General features: G+C 34.4%; 3 protein-coding genes across 3 annotated transcripts; 2 read left to right on the top strand and 1 right to left on the bottom strand.

Annotated features, from left to right (window-relative positions):
* The first annotated feature begins 6,075 nt into the window (after positions 1 to 6,075).
* LOC130654272 (glutamate dehydrogenase, mitochondrial-like) lies at positions 6,076 to 13,852 on the top strand. The gene is made up of 9 exons (XM_057456821.1): positions 6,076 to 6,552; positions 9,477 to 9,611; positions 9,760 to 9,896; positions 10,920 to 11,159; positions 11,946 to 12,182; positions 12,791 to 12,928; positions 13,059 to 13,346; positions 13,445 to 13,507; positions 13,658 to 13,852. The coding sequence occupies exons 1-9, from the start codon at positions 6,294 to 6,296 to the stop codon at positions 13,775 to 13,777; spliced, it is 1,617 nt and encodes a 538-aa protein (XP_057312804.1). The 5' UTR covers positions 6,076 to 6,293; the 3' UTR covers positions 13,778 to 13,852.
* Positions 13,853 to 14,097: 245 nt separating this feature from the next.
* Positions 14,098 to 17,308, bottom strand: LOC130654275 (uncharacterized protein C4orf45-like). Its single transcript, XM_057456823.1, has 7 exons — positions 17,048 to 17,308; positions 16,850 to 16,968; positions 16,084 to 16,188; positions 15,538 to 15,596; positions 15,171 to 15,223; positions 14,587 to 14,701; positions 14,098 to 14,257 (listed from the first exon to the last, which is right to left on the bottom strand). Exons 1-7 carry the CDS (start codon positions 17,187 to 17,189, stop codon positions 14,227 to 14,229), a joined length of 624 nt encoding a protein of 207 aa, XP_057312806.1. The 5' UTR covers positions 17,190 to 17,308; the 3' UTR covers positions 14,098 to 14,226.
* A 62-nt stretch (positions 17,309 to 17,370) lies between these two features.
* On the top strand, positions 17,371 to 22,370 carry LOC130654273 (voltage-dependent anion-selective channel protein 2-like). The gene is made up of 5 exons (XM_057456822.1): positions 17,371 to 17,510; positions 20,432 to 20,549; positions 20,836 to 21,269; positions 21,374 to 21,524; positions 22,035 to 22,370. Exons 2-5 carry the CDS (start codon positions 20,436 to 20,438, stop codon positions 22,182 to 22,184), a joined length of 849 nt encoding a protein of 282 aa, XP_057312805.1. The 5' UTR covers positions 17,371 to 17,510; positions 20,432 to 20,435; the 3' UTR covers positions 22,185 to 22,370.
* The last annotated feature ends 3,405 nt before the right edge of the window (positions 22,371 to 25,775 follow it).

Genomic DNA, 25,775 nt, shown 5'->3' with positions numbered 1-25,775 from the left:
CCATTAATAAAAAGAGAATACAGAAGACACGTGAAAAAGAAAAAAGCATTTAGAAAGGATCAGGTTTACATGGAATTTGTCAGACATTTAATCAGGTATGTTATTTTTTAGTTTATAGGAATATAGCATGTTGTACATAAGATATAAAAAATGCAACAAAGATGTAAAGACTTGACAATTTGAGCACAAGCTCAAGATAAAGTCCGACATTAGCTCCACAATAAAACTTTATTTAGCGTTTTGCATCTAGTAATAGTTGTATATTGTAAATACGACAGACCTAAGCATCAAAGAAGAATTTAACTTTTGAGGAAACACTTGGAATAAAATCAAACGTATATTGCAAGGTAGAATTTCGTGCCGAAACTGGATTTGTGGACAATGGGAATGTCACCGACGTACTAATCAAAAATTGGTATCCGCATTAACTTACAACATGAGTTTGGAAGAACATTTTTCCGTAACTTTTAAAGGAGAAGTAGAGTCAGCTATCAAAATCTGTTGAAAATCATCCAAAGAAGAGATTGGAACCAAATGCATCTGCGACACATTTTCGAACTGTCGTTTTTAAATCTACGCTGTATACTCGCACTGCTAATATATCTGCGCTTTTAATCAACCACATCGAATAAACCCACAAGGTATAGCTAAATATTCAATGCACCACTGGTGGACTTGTGCTAAAAAGAAGACTATACATTAGACTACAATTGCTAACCATAAACGAAGAGAGAATACAGAAGACACGTGAAAAGGAAAAAAGCATTTAGAAAAGATCAGGTTTACATGGAATTTGTCAGACATTCAATCAGGAATGCTATTCTCTTAGTTTATAGGAATATACCACGTTGTACATAGAATATAAGAAATGAAACGAAAATGTAAGGACTTGACAATTCGACCAAAGCTCAAAATAAAGTCCGATATCAGCTCCACAATAAAACTTTATTTAGCGTTTTGCATCTAGTAATAGCTGTATATTCTAAATACGACAGAGATACGCATAAAAGAAGATTTTAAATTTTGAGGAAGTGCTTGGAAAAACTCAGACGTATGTTGCAAGGTTAATTTCGTGTCGCAACAGGATTTGTAGACAATGTGAAAGTCACCGATGCACTAATTAAAAAACAGAATACGCATTAACTTACAACATGGCTTGAGAAAAACGCTTTCCCGCAACTTTTAAAGGAGAACCAGAGGCAGCTAACAAAACCTATTGAAAACTATCCAAGGAGGAGATTGGTAGCAAATCCAACTGCAACACATGTTTCGAAATGTCATTTTTAAAAGTACGCTGTATACTCGCCATGCGAATATATCTCCGCTTTTAAACAACAACATCGAATAAACACACACGGTATAGCTAAATATTCAATGCATCATCTGAGCACTTGTGCTACAAAGAAGACTATACAATAGATTAAAAATGCTAACCGTTAACGAAGAGAGAACACAGAAGACACGTGGAAAAGAAGAAACCATTTAGAAAAGATCAGATTTACATGGGATTTTTCAGACTTTTATTCAGGTATGTTATTCTCCTACTTTTTAGCAATGTACCCCATTATACATAAAATATAAAAAATGCAACGAAGATGTAAAGACTTGACAATTTGAGCACAAGCTCAAGATAAAGTCCGATATCAGCTCCACAGTAAAACTTTATTTAGCGTTTTGCATCTAGTAATAGCTGTATATTGTAAATACGACAGAGATACGCATTAAAGAAGATTTTAGATTTTGAGGAAGTTCTTGGAAAAAACTCAGACGTATGTTGTAAGGTGAATTTCGTGCCGCAACTGGATTTGTGGACAATGTGAAAGTCACCGACGCACTTATTAAAAATCTGAATACGCCTTAACTTACAACATGGCTTGAGAAAAACCCTTTCCCGCAACTTTTAAAGTAGAAGCAGAGGCAACTATCAAAATCTGTTGAAAATCATCCAAAGAGGAGATTGGAACCAAATGCATCTGCAACACGTGTTTCGAAATGTCGTTCTTAAATGTGCGCTGTATACTCGCACTGCGAATATATCTGCGCTTTTCAACAACAACATCGAATAAACACACAAGGTATAGCTAAATATTCAATGCACCATTTCAGCACTTGTGCTACAAAGAAGACTATACAATAGAATAAAAATGCTAACCATTAACGAAGAGAGAACACAGAAGACACGTGAAAAAGAAAAAAGCATTTAGAAAAGATCAGGTGTACATGGAATTTGTCAGACATTTAATCAGGTATGTTATTCTCTTAGTTTTTAGAAATATACCACGTTGTACATAAAGTATTATAAATGCAACGAAGATGTAAAGACTTGACAATTTGAGCACATGCTCAAGATAAAGTCCGACCTCAACTGCACAGTAAAATTATATATAACGTTTTGCATGTAGTAATAGCTCTAAATTGTTAATACGAAAGAGATATGCATTAGAAAAGATTTTATCTTTTGAGGAAATGCTTGGAATATAATCGGATGTATGTTCCATGGTAGAATTTCGTACCGAAACTGGATGTGTTTACAATGAGAAAGTCACCGATGTACTAATCAAAAATCAGAACTTGCATTAACTTACAACATTGCTTGAGAAAAACGTTCTCCCGAAAATTTTAAAGGAGAAGCAGAGGCAGCTATCAAACTCCAAAAATGAGATTGGAAGGAAATGCATCAGCGACACGTGTTTCGAAATGTCGTTCTTAAATGTACGCTGTATACTCGCACTGCGAATATATCTGCGCTTTTAAACAACAAAATCGAATAAACACACACGGTATAGCTAAATATTCAATGCACCATTGGAGCACTTGTGCTACAAAGAAGACTATACAATAGATTAAAAATGCTAACCATTAACGAAGAGAGAACACAGAAGACACGTGGAAAAGATCAGATTTACATGGGATTTTTCAGACTTTTATTCAGGTATGTTATTCTCCTACTTTTTAGCAATACACCACGTTGTACATAAAATATAAAAAATGCAACGAACATGTAAAGACTTGACAACTCGAGCACAAGCTCAAGATAAAGTCCGACATCAGCTCCACAGTAAAACTTTATTTAGCGTTTTGCATCTAGTAATAGCTGTATATTGTAAATACGACAGAGATACGCATTAAAGAAGATTTTAAATTTTGAGGAAGTTCTTGGAAAAAATCAGACGTATGTTGCAAGGTGAATTTCGTGCTGCAACAGGATTTGTAGACAATGTGAAAGTCACCGATGCACTAATTAAAAATTTGAATACGCCTTAACTTACAACATGGCTTGAGAAAAACACTTTTCCGCAACTTTTAAAGGAGAAGCAGAGGCAGCTAACAAAACCTATTAAAAACCATCCAAGGAGGAGATTGGTAGCAAATCCAAATGCGACACATGTTTCGAAATGTCATTTTTAAAAGTACGCTGTATACTCGCCATGCGAATATATCTGCGCTTTTAAACAACAACATCGAATAAACACACAAGGTATAGCTAAATATTCAATGCACCACTGGAGCACTTGTGCTACAAAGAAGACTATACAATAGAATAAAAATGCTAACCATTAATGAAAAGAGAATACAGAAGACACGTGAAAAAGAAAAAAGCATTTAGAAAGGATCAGGTTTACATGGAATTTGTCAGACATTTAATCAGGTATGTTATTCTCCTACTTTTTAGCAATGTACCCCATTATACATAAAATATAAAAAATGCAACAAATATGTAAAGACTTGACAATTTGAGCACAAGCTCAAGATAAAGTCCGACATCAGCTCCACAGTAAAAACTTATTTAGCGTTTTGCATCTAGTAATAGCTGTAAATTGTAAATACGACAGACCTACGCATCAAAGAAGACTCTAACTTTTGAGCAAATGCAAAATCAAACGTATGTAGCAAGGTTCATGCCGCACTTGAATTTGTGGAGTATGTAATCCACCATTCTGCGAGTCAAAAACTGAAAACCCATTGGTTTGGAACATGGTGTGAAACGTACCTAACGGAATCAGCTCTTAAAGTGTAGAAGCCGATTTTCTGGAGGAATGACACACCTGATTACTAGAATTAGAGAACATGAAAGAAAAAATGGGCTGGTCGTTATTCATATGGCTTCATGTCAACATTCCCTTTTAATGGATGACGTTATCTTTTTAACATCGAAGTAAAAATCAGCGGCTTTTCCTATCAGTCAGTTATGTCCAAAACTAAACGGTAGAAACAGGAATATTAAAATTGCGTCTGTTGTTTAAATATATTTTACTGTAGAGATGTATGCACATATTTTATCTTAGATTTTTAATCGTATTATATTTGTTCTTTAAACCTGAACATGATGAAATTATAGATCGAAATATATTGTCAAAATATGAATGCTCATTGTTGGTTAGACTTTATATAAAAATCCTTACTTTTTTTTCTGCATTCATATGGGGTAGCTACACGCTTTATACAAGAATAGTGTATTCTCGTTTTAACATGAATGTTCTAACTTTTATGCAAAAATCGTCATCCCCTCGCGAAAATTTTTTTAAAAAATTATGTGTCAGAATTTGTTGCTGTAATTCATTTCGGCGAAGAGTAAAAGGAACACAATACATGTTTTGTTCACAAATATTATGCATACTTGCTAGAGGCGCTTTTGTTTCCTTTTGTCAAAATCAAATTTGAAATTTATCTGAACAAATTTGACTCGCGAAAAAAAATTTTCTCAAAAAATTGGGAAAATTGTAATTCGCAAAGTTAATTCCTTCCAAAAGTTTAAAAAATAATTGATTCGCGAATTTAAGTCATACGATTTTCTGGAAAATTAACCCCAGGTGCTGTTGCTTAAAACCTCTAATTCTACTGACAGACAGACAGCTAAATTTTGTAGGGAAAAAGACATTTGACATTAAAAAGTTTTATATTTTATGTAGGATGCCAGTAAATTTTCAACATGAGCGTAAAACGCTCAATGGAGCGCTTTGTAAAAGTCTTTTCGTACAGGTATCCAATAATAAGAATAACTTTCCTGCAACTTTAGCTAAATTATAAACACAGGAAACATCCGATCATTACAAAATTAATTGTTGGTAAAAAACTCTAGAACAAGTTATTTATTATTATTACTATTATTTAACCAGGATAGCCTCTTCAGTTTCTATAGGAACTGTTATCAATGAGGGCCCTGTAAAGGGTTTCCTAGTGCATTTAAAGCTCCCATTTGAGCTACGGAAGGCGTGAAAGCACAAGAACCGCTCAACTAGACAACCGTCTAAGATATCAATCCTATTTTCATGCTGATCCACACTTTTATAGTCTCTGGTATGACTCGGTCGAGGTTTGAACCCAAGACCTTCCGCACAGAAGGCAAACGCTCTACCACAAGGCCACCAGTCGGTCCAATCGATCAATAAACATTAGCGTATGCATTTAAGAATTTTTGTTTTCACTTCTAGCTAAAGGTACTTAAAGAGCTAGCTAAATAACTACACTCATGGGCAAAGCATCTATAGACTCTGCTTCCCTCCCCCCCCCCCCCCCCTTTACAGTTTGTCTGGATTTTTGAAGTGACGACACCAAGAAATCTGTCACAACAACATTGTTTTCGAGGGAAAGGGGGTCTTTAACACATTATAAGTTGCAAATAGCTCAACCAACAGGGCTTGATGATAAGACGATCCACATCTTCTACTTGTTTCGGTCAATCTTTTTATAAATTTAGTAACTTATTATTTTTATTATTTTTTAACGGCAAAATATATCTTATCTAACAGGGGTCAAAAAATAAAACAAATCTTAATTCTATCTATATTTATATAGTGTTTAAACTCTCGTTAAAGTATTTCTTCACTTTTGTTATTTTATTTCATTATGGCTTTTGCAGGGCTATAAAATTAATAGGGATGTCTTGTGGTTGTTTAAAATTTTGACAAAAAGAAAGCATGATTGTCCCTCCTAATACACTTTCAAGTCGATTTCATAATATGCTAAACACGCAAGAGTGATAACATTCGCCAATTTGGATAGAACCTCTGGGAAGCGGAAGAAAAGTTCAAAACTAATTAAAGTATAGGTGTGCGAGGGGAGGAGTGTTTCATTATTATTCGAGTGATTAAAAACAACCGACCAGGCACATCCCGCCCCCTACGCTTACTTGTTTGCTTGCCTTCCCAATTCTTTTTTGGGCCGTTTCCTTAATGACACATAAAAAAGCGAGATATGCCAAAGAAGTAGCCCTTCAGGTTGTTCAAAGGGTTTCGCTTTTTACCGTTCTTGTTTTTCCTTGCAAATTATCTGGTAGGTAAAGCAAAGAAAACATGTTTCGTAACGTACAATCACTAGTCAGACATTCTAGACAACTACCGATCGCTAAGAAAAGTTATGCACGAATATCAACAACCATTCCAAAATCTAATACAGCTGCAGCAGATTCAGATGGAGAACCAGATTTTTTGGAAATGGTCAGTATTTACGCTGAAAATGCACACGCAATTGCATTAGATAAACTTCTTTCAAGAAAGCCTGCCCCGGGGAAGAAATTAGAAGAGTATTCATATCGTGAAAAACATATTAAAGGTAAAGGTGATTTACTTTTATAGCTGTCAGGGTAAACACATAGCTAGCTAGGATAGATGTGCATATTTTACATGGCTAGCCTCACAAATATCGAGGGATATACCCTGTCTATTATTTCCAGGAGGGGCCATGGCTTAGATGGAGAGTCCTAGAGTATTTAATGCTCATTTTGAGCGACGCAGACCCAATTAGGGCCCGCGCTCTACTAGACAACTCCCGGCAACATCCAACGGCCCACACACAGTGTGCCGTCTTCCCAATTTCCCTCACATGGCTTGGGTTAACCCAGGGCTATGGTAACATTCACTCGCCCATGTTGAATCGCCGTCAAGAGGAATCGAACCCCGGTCTCCCGCACAGAGTACGAGAGCTATAACCACTAATCTACGGCGCCATAAGCTAGGCTAGGCTAAATAATAATTAGACCTTGGCAACACATTGTAAACCAACTTTAGCAGAAATGCAATTAATTATTTCCCATACGTGAATCTATCATTTTTTTTTAAATTTTAGGAAACGTTACTAATAATAATATATATATATATACATTTTATGTGTACTTTTCATTAAAAACAAAACGCGACAAGAAAAGTTATAACGAAAGAACGTGTTTTCTTTTTATAAAAGTGTGGTGTTTACCTCCTCTGATTGCAAATTGAGGTGCAATGGAGTGTTAGTTTTCCCAAAAGTTGTATTCTTGCTGTCGGAATCGCGACATAATACTAGCTGAACCAATCACAGGCCAGTATTCAAATTAGGCAGCCATTATGGAATGGTGTACAAATGCTGGAATCGTAATGTTTTTGTGGTGCAACCTTCATAAATAAATACTGGATTTTTCAATGAATTCTTTTTTTTTTAGTCAAATCTTTTAATATGTTTTAGATACTGATTAACTTTTGCCATTTCGCAACATTTTAACGCTATTTTGCTTTTGCAGAATTTATCTTGCCTGTTGGAAGACTGGCAAAGGAATGCTTTCCAGCGCTACTTCTATTATTCTTATTACAAAAAGCCATAGCACAAAAACACATTTTATAATTATTAACAAAATTAATCTTGTTGCAACAATTTGCTCTTTCTTCTTTTTCTCTGAGTTACCATTTTGCGGCAACATGTTCAGGGGGCCTTTTTTGCCATCCGGGAGATGACGTCAGACTGGGTTTAATCCGAAAAAAAATTATCAAAAAATGGCAGCTTTCGAGAAGGAAGCATGCTGTAAACACAAGAAAATATGGCTTTATATTAGCTTTATTATTTCAAATTTTACTTAATAAATGTTAAATTGCAAATTCTCAACATAATATAAACAGAATAAGATGAACTTTTTTTGAAGTGGGAGGTAAGCTTTAATTAAGATCTCTACTGGGAAGGTTTGACCGCGAAAAGTCCACTTTGTACCCCATCAGAGAGCAACGGAGGAGAACATTCCAACCACAAGAATTGCTTAGTTAAGCCATGAGTAGCCTCGTTCGTTTCTGTACCGATTACAAACTTGGTCCAGTTTTTGCAAACAGAACAACCTGATTTACATAAGTTTTTCAACGTCTTTTTTAGCAATTTTGCACCTAACCAAGCAATGCAGACCTTAAAGGATGAAAGAAAAAGAATGACGTAATTTGGCAAATTAGGATTCTGTGTCCAAATTTAGATATATTACAAAATGGTTGTTCACTGACATTTACTCATCAAAATTTTTTATTTTTGAAACAGTGGATCTTTATCCATTTCTTCTTTCGTGTGTAATTGTCATAGAGCATATGTCAGCAATGGCTTGTCAATAATAAATTGTTCACCGCTTGTCTCTCTCAAAACATTTAAGGGAACCTGAGGTATAAAATGATGCTGGGTTTATATTAAACACCCTAAAAAGTTAGTTAACATGTCATTTTAAATTTTTTTGAAGCTCTTTTTGTTCTCAAGATATTTACATTTAAAGAATTTCAGATTTAATTATATTGCATAAATTATGATGCCATATTTGTTGGACATTTTCTGTCATCATTAATTTTAGACCTGTTAAGGGATATGCATTCAAAGTTTATCGATGCATTATAAAGGTGGATTGATTAACATATTTTTTTGACAGAATGACACTCATTTGCTCGTCCCAGGCCTCTTAATTTTTTGCTGATGACTCCATAACTTGGGATCGGCATGTTGGTTTGCAATTAAATGTGAACATCTTCAGAACGAAAAGAGCTTTTTAAAAAAATTATAAAGACTTGTTAACCAACATTTTAAGCTCTATAATATAAGCCCAACATCATTTTTTACCTCGGTATCCCTTTAAGAAAATGTATAGAGTCATGTGCTTTTAATGAATGGATGATGAGACATTGATGTTTAAAGTTTTTTTGATGACATCATTTCTGAAACAGATTTGTTCTGAAATGAGTGGAATTTACTAGCTTTAATAAATTGGACCCATTCTGGTCCTAGGTATTCCCTAGTTACCAATGTGGGTAAAAATAACTGACAGCGCCGGTCGTTTCCAAGGTATTTGGCCTCAAAGTTATAAAATATAGGTGCATTTTAATGGTTTTATTAGTTTGAATTATGGTATTGGTGTTAAATTAATGTTGTTGACATGTTGTTATAACATATAAGACATGCATTTTTTGTGACATTAAAGAATAACAAACAGGTTCACTATGACGTAACTTACAGGAGAAATCACTGTATTATTAAAAAAATAAAGTTTTTTAATTGGAATACCCTCAGAATGTTCTTGAAGTAGTTAATTATTTTGTGGAGATAAACTTTTGTGGTTGACCATGTGATAGACTTTAGGGTGTTCTGACAGAAGAAAATTCTGCTAATTTTATGGTTAAATTACTGTGAAAGTTATTTTACTGTAAAAGTGTTTTCTCATGGAAGTTTATTCTTCAAAGTACATAATACTGATGTGGATTGTTTTTTAGGTATTTTGAACATCATTAAGCCTACAAATACAGCACTTGCAGTCACATTTCCACTGCAAAGAGATAATGGAGAAATTGAAATGGTTAAAGGTTATAGAGCACAGCATAGTCATCATAGACTTCCATGTAAAGGAGGTGAGGCCATTTTATCGCACTTGTTGAGTCTTGTATAGTGCTGAGGTCAGTTATATAGAAAGTTCAGTTCTTGGTGTCTTACCTTTTTTGCTCTTATTCGCAGATAAAAATTAAAATGTGTTCATTTTGTATATATCTTGTTTTATAGGTATTCGATATGCACTTGATGTTGATATGGATGAAGTAAAAGCATTAGCTATGCTGATGACATTTAAATGTGCTGTAGTTGATGTTCCTTTTGGAGGCGCTAAAGGAGGAATTGCAATTAATAAGAGTGATTATTCGGTATTAACCACATAGAATTTGTGTAACTTTATTTATCCATGTGCATTCAAAAGCTAGGCGTAGAATTACTTTTAATGCACATCTTGGGAATCATTCTATTATCTATGGATGCACTCTGCACCATGTAATTTCGCAGATGTAATTACTACTGCTAGTGTATTGACTAGGATTAAAAAAGGGATACCAAATTGCCATGAAATAAAAAGTAGAACTGTTTTATATGAAAAAGACGTCAAAAAAAACACCTGAAAATTTGTGTTTAAATTTTTAAATGTTTGAAAATTTTTAACACTAATCTTTAATTTTGGACATTGTTCGTAATAAAAATAATTTGCATGTATTATTTTAAAAAGATTTATTGGGATCATAAAACAAGGTATTATTTTGTTTACAATCAAAGTTAAAATGTATATATGGTTTGTAGTATGGCAGACTCACTAACTCAGGTTAAGCATGAGACTAAACAATTGACCAATCCTGATATTGAGACCTGCCTGAAGATCAGATTGGAACACCTACCTAAAAGTTGGATTTTCTCCCATGCATAATGTTCAGATTAGCTCCCCTGCCTAAAGGTCAGATTGGCTCCTCTTCCCAACGGTCAGTTTGGCTCCATTGACATTTTAATCAATATCCACATATATTCTTCAAGATGCTTTGGAAAACTGGGTCATGGTAATTCCCAAAGTTATGGAAAACTCACGAAATTTCGTTTTATTTTGAAAAGTCATAGAATTTACATTATTAGCATATGGTTTATGTTTTGTGGGATGCACTCATATAAACTAGATTACTTGTTTCAGTTATTTTGATGCAACCACAAGAATTATATTCAGAAATCATCGAATTTTTTATAAAGTCTTAGGCAAGTCTGGGATTCTACTTCAAATCTTCTGTGGCCACCATATGATGTTGTAAAACAACATTTGTAATTAGACAAATGTACTGATTTATTGACTTGATGACACTCTAGTTCTATTGTATTCTGAAATGTGTTGTAATATTATTATATTTCAATTTCAGGAGCACGAGATTGAGAAAATTACAAGACGTTTTACGGTCGAGCTTGCTCGTAAAGGATTCATTGGTCCTGGTATCGATGTTCCTGCCCCCGACATGGGAACTGGTGAAAAGGAAATGAGTTGGATGGCAGACACATTCGCAATGACTCTTGGGTATGGTAATATTAATGCATCTGGTTGTGTTACTGGAAAGCCTATTAGTCAAGGAGGTATCCACGGACGTGTGTCCGCGACAGGAAGGGTAAGTTAATTTGCTTTCTTTAAAACTTAAGGAAAAAAATTATTTTATTATGGCAGGGTTTATTCTTTTTTACGCGTTTTGAACAGTTGGGAAAAAAAGGAGCAAGCTAAATCTTCAGTCTACACGCTGTTCTTCATCCAAAAACTTTCTTAAGAGAATAAATATTTGCGAGGTAATTTTGCGCAAATTCGCGAAATTAAGTTTTTACGAAATCGCTTTCTAATCATTTGCGAAGTTTGATTCTTGCAAAATTTAATTTTTGCAAAATTAATAAAATAGCTTTTCTTCTTACGATAGTTACTTCTCCTCTTCTGGATGTAGTGCCCCTCTGGTTATGGAACTTAGCTATAAACTTGGGTGATAGAAGCGTAATGACGGTTATCCTTTTTTCTTGTTATTATGGTCGAGTTTGAAGCCAACTCTTAAATGAAACCTTTTTTGACGTTATTATTAAAACAATATCTTCTTTCTTGTTATTATAAAATTACATAGTATCATCCGTTTATTCGTTTGACGTTAGTATGCGTATAACTTTAATAAGTCCTTTCTTCGAATTAGCGACCCTGCCTAATAATAAGGTATGTGCATTTTTCTTGATGCTTTTTACCATGTCTTTTCCATGCTGAGAAAAATTTGGTTATTGTTAGACATCGCAGCGTCGATATTTCCAAGATTTTGTTAAGTTTTTACGTTTTAACGCTAATCTTCTTATTATGTTTCTTGTTAAATGTCTGCTAAATCTCAATTTTCAAGCAAATATCTATCAGTTTTTTTTTCTGCTTTCAGGGTGTTTACCATGGGATAGACAATTTCATTCGTGATGAGTATTACATGAATTTGATTGGACTAGAACCTGGTCTTAAAGGCAAGACATTTGTTGTACAGGGATTTGGTAACGTAGGATTGCATACCTGTCGTTACCTTCATCGATTTGGTGCTAAATGCGTGGGAATTATTGAATACGATGGCAGTATTAAAAACCCAGACGGCATTGATCCAAAAGCTCTCGAAGATTACAAACTGGTAATTAATAAATGCACCTTCGTTTGCTTGTTTGTGTGTTTGTTTGCTTATTTGTTTGTTTTTTCGTTTGTTTTTTTTAACAGCGCAGCAAGCTAGATGCGGTTGGCGTCTAACGAATAAGCAACGCGTAAAAATAACTTCTGCGATGCAGCTCGTTTTAACCATGCCGAATTTGCGACTTGTTTCGATATAGTACAGCAGGTTCATAGCGAACTTAAAATTATCGCGATGTACTTGCTTGCATTATTACCAATGTCAGGATACTGTTTTCCCTTTACACACGTATCTTTCAAGAAACAGTCTTACAAAGCATGAGACCAGGATTGAAGGTACTTCAACTTGGCAAATTATAAATAATATATAAATATGAATTGAAAAGTGCTTTTCAGGTAAACCGAGGCTAGGCACAATAAATTTTCAGAAAATCTTGTTTTTAAAAATATATCATTTCATTTGTGTTTCTCCCCTCTGTGGTTATTTCGTGGCCTAGTTATAATATATGGCGTAGTAGCTCGTCCCCAACTCCCCTCCCCCCAAAAAAAATCCGCTTTTATGTGTAAATTTTGTGTAAATTTGCTGACAAATTGAGGCTGTGTACACGTTTTTAGGAAGCTGGAACCATCGTTGGCTTTCCTGGAGCGACTGATACCAAAGAAGACTTAATGCAGGCCGAGTGCGACATTCTTGTACCAGCTGCTAACGAGCGACAGATCACTTCGAAAAATGCTCATCTCATCAAAGCCAAGGTAAAAGTTCGTGATTTTTACTGTTGTCAAACATTTCAGCATCTTTATGCATTTTGAGGTCCTTATGCATGCGTAAGCCTTATCCCTATCAGTAAGTCAATTATCTATGGTATTTTGTTTCTTTTTTTAGATCATTGCCGAAGGTGCTAATGGTCCGACCACTCCAGCAGCCGATAAGATTTTACAAGAACGCAAACGTCTTGTCATTCCTGATCTGTACATAAACGCCGGGGGTGTTACGGTATCCTACTTTGAATGGTTGAAAAACCTAAACCATGTTTCATATGGTCGTTTGACGTGGAAGTATGAGGAGGACTCCAACTACCATCTGCTTGATTCTGTCCAGCAGTCTTTAGGGGACCATTTCGGTGCTAATATTCCCATCACACCTACTGCTAATTTTAAAAACCAAATTAAGGTAATTTTTTAAGCTGGTCCGCGTTTTGGTTTTTTAATGAAAGTTTTTTAAAGCAAGGTTGAGTCCATCGTAATGTTATCATATGTGTATTTGTATAGGGAGCATCTGAAAAAGACATTGTTCATTCTGGTCTTGCGTTTACAATGGAACGTTCAGCAAACGTAAGTGGACTTTTTCAAATTCACTGGATGCTTAATCTTGTATCTTAAGGAACTAAACATTTTGTAGCGTCAGGCTTTTATAGAAACCCAGAATCGTTAAATCTTTTTTTACTAACTCCTAACTCTTTACTCTGTATTTTTTTGTTTCAGCGTATCATGCAAACAGGCCAGGAATACAACTTAGGATTAGATATGCGAGCTGCTGGTTATGTTGTTGCGTTGGAGAAAATCTTCAACACGTACTCCGAAGCAGGACTTACCTTCACATAAACTTACTATAATTTGTTTTATTTTTTGTACTGTGTTGAAGTTTATTTGATTTTTAAAAATACACGTCAATTTAAACTTGGCGTTGTTAATGAAAAAGAAGAAGCCATCCTTTTGAGATTATAAAAAAAAGAGTTTAGTTTTAGTTTTCTAATTTTGTTTTTGACTGGACAAGGATATAAATGTTTTTACCGGTGTTATTTATGCAAGAAATTGGAGTAAAGTTAAATTCGGTGTCTTCGTTGACTTTAAATAATAATAATGCACTTAAGGGTGTCAAAACTTCAAGGCAGAGGGATACAGACTACAAGAAAAGAAATCAGTTATATAAGGAGCAATTTTTTTCGCGGTCGTCTTAAACCTTCGTGGAACGCCCTTTAAAAAAAGTTTAGCATTTCCAGGCTTTTAGGGTTACGTCTTTATGTTTACGGTTTTCATGCTGTATACTGTAGTCATTTGTTCCATTTCACGAACTCGGTAGTTCTGTAATAAAAATATTGAAAAGTTTTTAAAATTTAGAGAGAATATGGGGCTCAGATTTGTGAAAATTTATGTTACAAGAAACTTATTGGAATCCTGGGAACTTCTTGAATTTTGATAAAAATTGGAAGATGTCCTCGAATTTTCCTGGACAAAATAATCATGTCGAGTTGAGTTTTTGCGAATCGACATTAACATCTTACAGAAAAATTTTCATCGAAAAGTACCTTAAGTTAAAAATTATTTTTTTTCTGAATCTTGAAACAGAAATTTGGCAAGGTTAGCCGTTTTATACTATTACGGTGAATCTGGGGTAAATAAAAAATACCTACTCTGTTGATGATGAAGATATAGAATGACGTCGACTTTCTTTGAACTGGGGTAAAGGTTTTATCGTTGACACAGGTCTTGAGTTGGGTCTATTTGTGAATGAGGCTTGCAAAGGGTCTAGAACACGTTAATTAAAAGTAAATTTTGGCCTTTGACCTGTCTGCTGAGATGACTTTTTTGCAAAATAGAGATACAAAAACGTGCAAAATAGTCTGGCAAAGTTCATACGAAACCTCTATGGCGTTTTGCGTGAAAATTAGTCGGAATGAGAGTCCAACCTTCCTATAGGGGCACATGGCTATAGCGCAATATTTATGTAGGTCTCTTTTATAAACCGGACACTCTTTAGCAGACAATTTTTCCATCTTGCTCCCGGAGCATTTTTCGCTTTTAAAAGGGATATTAAAGCCCAGGATAGGTGATTTGACATTTTTTTGACGGATTTTGTGGAATTTCCTATCAACTTTAAAATTATATTTTTTCATGCCTCCATATAACAGAAACTTGTGTACCTAACGTCCGCGGTTGCACACTGTATATACAAGTTAGCTTAGGCTACAAGATTTCACATTTACGTTTTACTCACTGTTCACATGTTCAACAACTTTTGCGTCCTTGGAAGACTGTGGTTTAGGTAGCCTAAAAATTGAGATGAGACATTGTGCTGTTAAACGAATTCCTTGCTTTCAGAGGTGAAGAAATTGGAATGAAGTTTAAATTAATCGATTCCTTTGACTAAAACTTCGAGGCTGCAACTAGCTGTGAATTCATCTGAAAAAGTTAATAAGAAAATTTCTTTTTACACTTAACCAGGACCAAGTAAAAATAAATAATTTGCTTTTCGGTATTAATTTGTCATGACTATAAAAACTTCTGTCGCCTCTATTCGTTTCTACAGCAAATCCTTAAATACATGCATGAAAAAAAATTGCGGACCAACGAAGTAAACTTACCAGGGGTTCTGATATAGATGCGTATGCCTATCTTCCCCAAATTGTCTAAATTCTCCCCTCTAAATTAAAACTATTATTACAGAAGTAGGAAAGGTAAAAAATGTCCCATTATTGCTTTAACAAATGTTGCGCAATAAATGTTTAAAGCAATACTAAAGTGCATGCCTAACCGTTAACAACCTCATCCCCAGTCTTCATCTTGCTTTTTTGAGCATAAACACTGGTTAAGTTAAATGATTCAACAGACCCTCTGTAATTTTTTGCAGTTTGTTGTTTATGATATATTCCTAAAGACTGTCATCATTTAGTAGAAATGCTGATGCTGCTGCCTACACCCTGGGAACAAGGTTGAACCAATAGTCTCGAAACGCTAAAGATACAACACACTGTATAGCAAAATCGATGCTTAATAAAATAATTTATATTAATAAAACTTTTTTTAAAAAATTGGTCTACCTAATACTCGATTGGACTGAAAAACTAACTCACAACAAACATTATAAATGATGTATAGTATATTATCACATGTCGCCATATTTACATTACCATAATTTGGTGGCAATTTTCAGGAAGTTCGACATCGTCGCACGATTGAACCTTCCAGCCGATTTCACCTACTCGTTTTGATCTGGGGAGTGGGTGACTGGTAGTCTAAATAAAAGTAAATTATTTTCATTATTTTTTATTTGATCGTATTTCCTTTCAAAATTGCAACAGTATTTAATTACCTTCAAATATGATAAATTTAGGGTGTTTTTTTGGCGAATAAGCGGTTTTATAGGCAAGTGCGTATAAATATTGCGTATAAATATAATACAGTAAATATTGACAACTCTACTTCCGCTAATTATGCAAACATAATTGTGTATAGCAATGTAAGTCCACCTGTATTAAAACGCTGGGATCTTTGGATCGAGGTTACTTTTCTATGGGCAGAGTAAATAAAGAGTGAACAACCTCGATCCCAGGGATTTTTCTTGTGTTTGTTTACTCAGGCTGATGGTGAACCAATGGGAATGAAAGTTTAATTTTGATCAGGGTTTTCGTATTATATATCTGTGCATTTCATTGTTTTATCTGCTTGTTTTTCGTACCTAATGGTACAATTCAATTACATAACTTAGGGTGGTCTAGTATATGAATAATCAGAAGTTTCTGATAAAAGGTTTTTTACATATAAGGATATGAGGAACTACTGTATTACATATAATTCACAAATAACTTTTGCACAGCAGATATATGGCTAATAGTGATGACACATGCAACTTTCTGCGGTAGAAGCAGTCGTAAAAAAAAAAAAAAAAAAAGCTACCGCTGCTGCTCTCCACAGATAAGAAAGTTCACTAGTTCCTTCTGGTGACATGATACCGATTCCCACATATCTAGCAGGTTCAAGCACTTTTACACGATGATCGCACAGTCCGTCTGGTCCTTAACAGAAAAAAGAGATTAGCTAGCTAGCTAGTTGCGTTGTTTAAATTAAACCATTTTTGTAAAAACAACCTCTTACCTGTAAAAAGAACGCGTCCTTTCCCGCAAGGTTTCGTATAAAATCGATCTGAACCAGTGTCCGATAGATTACGAACATAAGAATTAAGCATCTCTTGTTTTCCTGCTTTCTTTGTTGTTGTTGACATTTCGCGGGTCGCCATCTTTTGTTCTTCTTAAATCTTGTTGCTAACAGTAACAAACATTTGCTGACGATGCATTACTTTACAATGTCCGAAAACACCTACAAATCCCAGAATTCAACCGGATAATTTCAAAAGATAGGCTGGCTTGGTATTATGGAGAATTAATTTAAAATGCTAAACTTCAGCTGGCAACAGAGTACATAACGTTATCCCCATTATAATTTGCTATTGTTCCTTTGCTATGATAGATCGTGACGGATTCACCCAGCATCAATTCTCTTGCACATGTCGAGTGCTATATCTGGTTGGTGAGGCTAAACCCATTCGCACATTTTAAATGTGAGTTACTGTATAGTTATTTTTTATTTACATATATTACTCTTTTAATTAAATTAGGTGGCACAAAATATTTAGTTTATTTTCTTACAATTAGAGCGTTACAATAACGTACTGTAAAATAAATTTGGAAAGTGAGCTGGATTGCTTCTTTTGTATGTATTAAAAAAAGTTGATGCAAAATTGCAATCTTCGAAAAAAAACAGAAACCAAGCTAGCTATACTGCATGGATATTGGCAGATTAGGCTATAATATAGTCAGTATTAGGAAAATGATTTTGATCCCACTGGCAAAAATTATCCTGTTTCCTCCCCCCCCCAGCAGAGGACATGTCTCGTTTGAGAAACGATCAGTTTTCATCAGTTCCAAATAAGCACCTTTTTCATAAAGGAGTGAAAAAACTCTTTGTAGGTGAACCTCAGAATTATCAAACTAAATGTTTAAAATTAAAATTTTATGTGCAAACAAGCTTTAGCCAGATTTTCTAGTGCAGATGGCTAAATGAGGCCCCCCTAGTGACCCCTAGTGGAAACAATCTGCTAACTATACGTTTTTTATGTGATTTTCTGGGCTAGACACTTTAAATATCTATTATTATTATTATTTTAGGGTGCAGACATAGATATAGGCAAGTATCTATACAGCTTGCTTACCAAAGGCTTTTGTTATTTTTATGCTTAAAAAAAGTAGGAAAGGTCTAAGTGTCTAAACTAGTGACTCTCTGGGTCTTTGTTCCTTCTGATAGCCGAAATAATGTCCAATTAAAAATGATTTTAATCTTATGTTCTAAAATATTAGACTGTGAATCAAAAATATCAAAGAAATCGTTAATTATGGCAACTGAAAAAAACAACAACAAGAAACTTAAGAAATTAAAGTACCATTATTTCCAGTTCTAGTAACTTTCAGATCTTCAAATTTTTAGGATAGTCATAACTCGTCCTGGAATTTGAAAAAAAAGCAAAAAGAAAGTATATGGTAATTTTTTTGGATAAGGGTGATTTAAATAATAGGTTAACAGAAGTTAACAGAATTATGTGACTTTAGTAACTATTTACCAAACAAATTATAAAAAACTTTAACAAACTTTGTTTTCATCAATGTTACATGCAGGAAGTGGATACTGGCTCTTTTCAGCAAACGTTTGTGTTTTCTCCAAAACGTCACACTAACCCAAAAAATTATGTGTGATTTTGTCACTGTTTTGTGGCACTCTTGTATGGCTAAGAATAAATGTTATATACCTAGCATTTCTGTCAAATAATCAAGGCTAAGAAGAGTTCACATGATAGAAAATTAAATTTTAGACTGTCTTGATTAGGGGATGCATCAGACTTTTGAAGAGAAATACTCCTAATTTAATAACACATATCTCCAAATCTTGACTACTTTTAACTTTCTTGATCCAGGTACTTTTTTCCAGATTTGGGGACAATCCCCTTTTGGAATCATTTTCATACAGAATAAGCCTAAGATAGTTTAATAAGATAATTCATCTCTTAATTGAGCTATCAACTTGGTTTTGCTACCTGTTGCTTTTCAATTGGTCATTTTGTGAAAAAAAACATAGTTTTTGTGCTGGTGAAGTGAGTTTGACCCCACATTTTTATTAAGGATTTAAAGTTAACTAAAATTTTCTTTTTATCATTTGTCTACTGAAAAATATAACCATCCAAAAAACCTTTTTACTTTAAAGGCACAAACTTTCATAAACAGAAAGTTTTTTGGGCTTTTTCTTTTGTGAATGCATGATTTTGCATAATTTCATGGCAAAAACTTTTGTGAGTGGGGTAAAGTATAACAATTCTTAAAAGCAAAAAATGCCATAATTTTACAAAACTCATAACCTCTATTGAAAAACTTCACTCGGTTACTTGGTTGAGAAAAATGAAATCACTCCTGCCATCATCAAATCTGCAGGTTATGCAAATTAGACATGTTTTTAGCAATATCGATTTTAAGACAACCAAATTTTCTTTCATGGACACTGTACACATACAAAATTTTACAATAGACTCAAATGTTAAAATCCTCCGATGGTATGCGATTAATGTCTCAAAGAGTGTGTGTGTTCATTCAAAAAATGAATGAATAATTGAATTCGAACAATATGAATGAATGAAATCTAACAAATTTGATATCTAACAAATAATGTCTAAATATTGGATTCAACGAAGTACTCTAATATACATGAAGAAAACATACACATTCAATTCAGTGATCAGGGGCTTACTATCACTATCAAAGGTACTGCAACCATTGGAAAATGAAAAACTCTTTTGTTTCGTTTCAACCAAGGAACATGTTTGTTTGTTTTGCCATCAAAACAACAACAAAAACTTGGGAGACAGTTATTTGCCAAGATTAATATCTGGCATCACAAAGTATTACTTGGACTGTGGTGCTATTTTGTACTACCAGTTGTCATCAATGCCATTATAAATTTTGCCCAATTTTGGGAGTTGCTTTTTTTTTCCTGTGAATCCTAACACTATAACCTACCTCTGTACCAAGTTTTAACTTTGTATTAATTTTTTGGTGGTATTTTCATTATTCTATCCTACTAATTGCCCATCACTCTGATTCAGGAAGGAATTGAAATAGAATGTCCTGAAAACACTAGCTACAATAAGATATTAAAAGTTTACTGAACTTTATTTGCAGCTTGTACAATAAGTTTATGGAAAACTAACTGAGGAAGTGATATGAAAGTATCTGTAACTTCATGATAGCCTGGTCATAGTTATACCTGGAAAAGGGCTTCTAAAGAATAAGCTGCCAAGGTCCTGCTATTACCTTGACATACTTAACAGTGATGCTCATAAAAAATAAGTAAATTGTGTAAGTTAAAAAATGTCTCAAATTTCCCTTTTTTTTAAGATTTTGTTTTTGCTAAGTGTTAAATGCCTGTCTTATTTTATAGCAAGATGGTACCTCCAAAGTTTGATGACTTGGGCAAAGAAGCTAAAGATTTAATTAACAAAAATTTTCATTTTGGTGTAATTAAATTAGAAGGAAAAACTAAGACAAAGAATGGTGTTGTAAGTCATCTTTATCATAAGTTATTTTTACCATACATGACACACCTTTTTGGATATATCCTAACCTCGATGGGATCTTTCAAAAAATCTATAGGGCAAGCACCTATCTTAGGGAATTAACTTTTGTGGTTTTTGTCCTTTTTTGTAAAAGTTTCTGTGAAAAATCAAATTACCTCTGATTTGTGAAAATAAATTCTCATAAGATTATCTGGATTCTATAAAATTGCTTTGCATTTTTGTAACATTGCTTTGCATTCACTGCTAAATCAACCTTTTCATTCCTCAGGAGTTTACCACAGAAGGTAGTCACAACACAGACACTGGCAATGTTGCTGGCTCTTTGGAAACTAAATTTAAATACTCTGAATATGGTGTGACATTCTCCGAGAAGTGGAATACTGACAACGTCATCGCAACTAATATAACAATTGATGATAAAATTGCGAAGGGTTTAAAGGTTGACTTTGACACAACTTTTTCACCAGTTACTGGAAAAAAATCTGCGAAAGTGAAAAGTGCGTATAAGCACAAGCACCTTCACACCACTACAGATGTAGATTTTGATTTTGCTGGTCCAACTGTACATGGTTCGGCTGTTTTTGGTTACAATGGCTGGCATGCAGGCTACCAAGCCTCGTATGACACTGCCAACTCAAAATTGACAGCTAACAATGTCAGTTTGACTTACAAGGATGGCGACTTTGTTATTCATTCCGGAATGTAAGTTTAACTGAATGCCATATATTGTTAAAAAAGTCACTATTGACTATCTTGTAGAAGTTCTCTGTATTATTATTAAAGTAATTATCCACTGCCTTTTTTAGTATCGATGCTACGAAATACGTTGGTTCAGTCCACCACCAAGTAAATTCTAAACTTAGTGCAGCTGCTTTATTGAACTGGACTTCTGGTTCTAGTACAACATCTTTCACTGTTTGTGGAAAATACACCATGGATAATGACACTTATATGAAGGTACGTGTTATTCTTTTTTTCTTTGTAAAAAATAAAATGTGACAATTGCTGTTATCCCGGGAAGAAAAGTGGGCGCAAAAAAGATTGCGGAATTAAAGATTGCGAATTTATGGTCGAAAAAATCGTAAATTGCGTAACTAAAGATTGCGAATTTGTGATACAATCATCAAATTGCGGAACATTGCGAATCTAATATTTTGTCAAGAAATTGCGAATTAAAGCAATGATCCATGAATTTTTTCACGAAATTGCTTGATAAATTTTTTTTATCTCTGTGCATTTTTAATTGTTTATGCAAACTTTTCTTTTGTTTTGTCTCGTATTCTGGATGGGGTTTTATTGTCTCGCATTTCGTAATGGGGAGATGCTATAAAGATTGCGAAATTTGGCCAAATTTGCTATCTTTAATTCTGCAATTTTTTCTTCCATTATATTTTCTTGGCAATAATTTCTTTCCTTAAGGTACTGTTTTTCAGTTTGTATTCTCATCTATTTGCCTTTTATTTTTAGGCCAAGATCGACAACAATCTACGTCTTGGACTTTCATATGTTCAGAAGATACGCCCTGGTGTTAACCTTACCTTATCCTCCTTGATCAACGCCAAATCGCTAGAACAGGGCGGACACAAATTAGGCTTAAGTTTAAATTTCGAAGCTTAAATTCAATTTATTAAAGAATTCTGTAAAAGTCAAGTCATCTGTATCAATGACTAGGCCATTCGAACATTTCTGGCAGTGAATTTTTGTTTAGATTCATATGAAAAATTGTTCATGTGAGATTTTTCTTTACCTGATTGTCAACTGTAATATTATAGAATTTTCATAATATGAAAATTTGAACTTTTATCTTGTTCTACTTCTCTAACCTTACCACCTTTATGTTTTTATTTATTTCGGGTTTTCTTTCCTTACATTTCATGGTTGACGCACATATATGATGCGGCGAGATTGTTAAAAGCAATCCGTGTCCCTTTAAATCCTTTCCAAAAAATTTTGTCTCTTACCTCAACAAAATAAAGCGGATTGTCATCTTTTGGCCCGAATGTAAATAAATTCCTTCAAGGGAGGGCTTGTGACGTCAATTTCCGGATGATAATTTCCAAGAATTTATATATACCAAACGGCTGTTGTAAACCCTGTTTTTGTAATTTTTACAGGTACTGAAGATCCCAAAAAAGTTGCGGCTTTTAGTTTGTAAAAAAGTCTGTTTTTGTTGGACTACTTTAATCGGATAAATTTTCGCGGGGATTAAATTTTGCAGGTTAGCTCATACGCAAACTTTTAGCATTTCGCGGATGAGAGATGAGCTAATTTTTCGCGGATAAGAGACTTAATTTCGCGGATGAGGTCATTTATAGTTATTTTTGAAGAAAGTAAAATAAGTTGCATAAAAGATTTGGGCCGAATGGGACTATCTCATCAACCCTCGTTACATCGGTCAATTCTACACCGACCGAGACAAAATGTAGATTTCCATTTTAGTTTAAAGCTCTTAACACAATCATGACGTAAGGTAGAATAACCACAACTAGATGAACAATGAAATAAAATTCTAATTGAATTCAAAAAAAGCTGATTTTTCATGCGTTATATCTGCTAATACTATTTCACTTCGTGGGATGTGAGGAACTTTCAATTGTTTATCCGTAAGGCTGGAAAGAGAACTCAAATTCGGTTGACCATCTGCATTAGAAGCTGGGAGCAAAGGTTATCCTTAAAAGGATCAACTGATTCGAGACCTTTGTCAGTTTCCCTTATCTTTTCATCTTCAGTACTCGGTTAATTAATTAAGCCTAAGAAAAGGAAGCCTCAGACTTTAAAAAGAAAGAAAAACAAAAATTTAAAATTTCGCGGATCAAGCGATTTTTTAAAATTTCCTTATGACCTGTTTTCAAATTTTTGCGAAATGCGCGAAATTTTAATTCCCGCGAAAATTTATCCCATTGAGGTATCGGCATCGTTGATCGTCACGACCATGTGAATAAAAACACATGGACATGTGTAAGATTAAACATTACTGGTTAAAGTTGCAGAATGGGCAGGACGCGGTGCAGCACCTGGATTTAAAATTCACGAACCGTGCCCAAGGGGTCCATTACGTTCCTGAAGATGAAACGCGTGCGTGACACGGAAAACAAATAAAAGTAAAGTAATATAAGAAGGAAGGAAAGAAGAAACAACAACAACGTATATCATATCGAGGATGAAGTGCGCGAAAAGAACGCAACATGACTTGTCATCGAGGTTGAAATCCACGCGAGCAAAGGTTCAGGCGAACCGTACGACGGAAATAGCGCACATAGCAAAATAGAAGGCCGCAAATTCCTGCATCTTACCGATATAAATGAAGAACTCCTAGGTGGAACGTAAAAGAATTGCTTAAGGGTTTATCTCATATTAAAAGGTAAGTTGACTGATGGGTGGTCAAAAATATGAGAAAAAATTGGTTGTTTTTGTGAACAACCCCTTGTTAAGAATTTTTTTTGTTTTCATAAAAATTATCTGATTAGTATTTAATCGATGTAAAATGCCCTGTGAAACGCCTTTAAATGTAAATTATATATAATTATTATATAAGAATACGTATCATACGACGTTGAGTCACTCTTCACAAACATCCCTATCAAAGAAACCATGATTACATATTAGATGAGATATACGTTAAGAATCAGTTATAAATATTACCAGATTTTAAGATTTAGTTTTGTTATGGCAATCTGTAGTACCTTCTGCAGCAGGATCAGGTCGAGAATTTGAAGAAATCAGGCTAAAATTAGACAACTTGCATGGGCATAGATTTCAGTTCAGTTCTGTCTCAACTTCCGAATAGGTAACATGTCTGAAGTACAGTTCCGAACGTAGAACATAGTTACAATCAGAGTGGAGGAGGAGCCAGCCATCAGGAGGGTATCCCCAAGGACATTAAAACTTCCCGTTACTTACCTACTTACTATTTTAAATATTTTGTGCCCCCAACTATTTTTTTGTGCTTGTCCTTGACAGTAAATAAACTTCAGTTCTTCAAATAATAACTAAAGTCTGCAGGTTTTGTTTAACTACAAAAAACATTTATTAAGCGATTTATAAAGTTAATTTTTATCAGCATCGTGCAAAACCATAGAAACAAAGTCTACCATATTACTTGCTGAAAGGTTTTCAAGTAACCGTGCTACCCAATAATCCTATTCGGTCTTCGATTGACGTAAAATATGGTTAATGTGATCTGACGTCAGACTATTTGACGTCAGATAATCTTTTTCTATAAAAAAGTCACAGTAACTCCCTTTGACCAGTCTTTAAGAAGACAGTAGACGGAACGCAGCTATGGATATAGTCACTCCAATTGACGTGTTGGAATATGTTGTTAGTTTAGTTCAACTATATTTCTTTTACATGTCAAAAAGGGGTAAGAATTTCTTTCATCTGACATTTACAAACATCCATGCATTTCTCCGCCGCAAATGCCATTTCGTTATCAGCCGAATTTAAAATCTTTTAATAGTGCTGTGAACTAGAAAGGGGCTTTAGAATACCGTTGCTTTTTTAAATAAATTTGACAAATGTGCCAACCTATTTTTAACATAACTAAAACACCAACATAGTCAACAGACGGGGGTCGGGGCCGAAATGATTTTCTTGTTTTAAACTCGGCTCGTATTCTTTACAAGGTCTTTTTCCTATTGTCTCTGCTTTCTTGCTTCGAAATACTCATTTTTATATCCAATAATTTTATTGATAAACCAAATCTTGACTACTAAAAGACATGTTTTGTACTGCAAACTGAAATACGGTCCTCGTCCCAAGGGCATTTTGTATCTTTTCTGACATCGGGACGGCGATTCGTCTTGCCGTAGCTGTATAAAAAAGAGACAACAGGCGCTGGAAACGAGGTTGTCCTGCAGAAGCACTGTTCATTCGAACTTCAAAACGCGAATGTCCGCTTTACAGGTTTAAATGTAGAATTAAACGGTATGCAGCTCTCACTAAGTAAGCCAGTTATCAATCTTTTTTGCGCATATCATTAGTGGCGCTACTTTTTCATACTTTTGCGAACAAACCCCTATAGAAGTGCATCCAAAGTCGTCCGACAAAAAGGGTGAAAACGGTAATGATGGAAAAATAATGCATGATTTGAGTCATGTCTTTTTAATTTTACTCCTTGAATCACTAATTTTGACATTTGGTCTCAAAAGAATCTTTCGTTTGCAAACAAATAAGCAACTTTCTTATTTTCTTGTTTTAGATGTATTC

Source organism: Hydractinia symbiolongicarpus, chromosome 8 (assembly GCF_029227915.1).
Source record: "Hydractinia symbiolongicarpus strain clone_291-10 chromosome 8, HSymV2.1, whole genome shotgun sequence".
Lineage (NCBI taxonomy): Eukaryota > Metazoa > Cnidaria > Hydrozoa > Anthoathecata > Hydractiniidae > Hydractinia > Hydractinia symbiolongicarpus.
This window is presented reverse-complemented; position numbering and strand designations above follow the sequence as displayed.

What these genes read in the sequence shown, in the direction of transcription:
- LOC130654272 (XM_057456821.1), top strand. Translation starts at nt 6,294, where the DNA reads ATGTTTCGTAACGTACAATCACTAGTCAGACATTCTAGACAACTACCG. An exon ending in TTAATAAGAGTGATTATTCG is followed by an intron (nt 9,897 to 10,919) that starts GTATTAACCACA and finishes TTTCAATTTCAG; the next exon opens with GAGCACGAGATTGAGAAAAT. An exon ending in CTCTCGAAGATTACAAACTG is followed by an intron (nt 12,183 to 12,790) that starts GTAATTAATAAA and finishes ACACGTTTTTAG; the next exon opens with GAAGCTGGAACCATCGTTGG.
- LOC130654275 (XM_057456823.1), bottom strand. Translation starts at nt 17,189, where the DNA reads ATGGCGACCCGCGAAATGTCAACAACAACAAAGAAAGCAGGAAAACAA. An exon ending in AAAATTGCCACCAAATTATG is followed by an intron (nt 15,597 to 16,083) that starts GTAATGTAAATA and finishes GTTTTAATTTAG; the next exon opens with AGGGGAGAATTTAGACAATT. An exon ending in AGTTGTTGAACATGTGAACA is followed by an intron (nt 14,702 to 15,170) that starts GTGAGTAAAACG and finishes AACGTGTTCTAG; the next exon opens with ACCCTTTGCAAGCCTCATTC.
- LOC130654273 (XM_057456822.1), top strand. Translation starts at nt 20,436, where the DNA reads ATGGTACCTCCAAAGTTTGATGACTTGGGCAAAGAAGCTAAAGATTTA. An exon ending in CTAAGACAAAGAATGGTGTT is followed by an intron (nt 20,550 to 20,835) that starts GTAAGTCATCTT and finishes TTCATTCCTCAG; the next exon opens with GAGTTTACCACAGAAGGTAG. An exon ending in ATAATGACACTTATATGAAG is followed by an intron (nt 21,525 to 22,034) that starts GTACGTGTTATT and finishes TTTTATTTTTAG; the next exon opens with GCCAAGATCGACAACAATCT.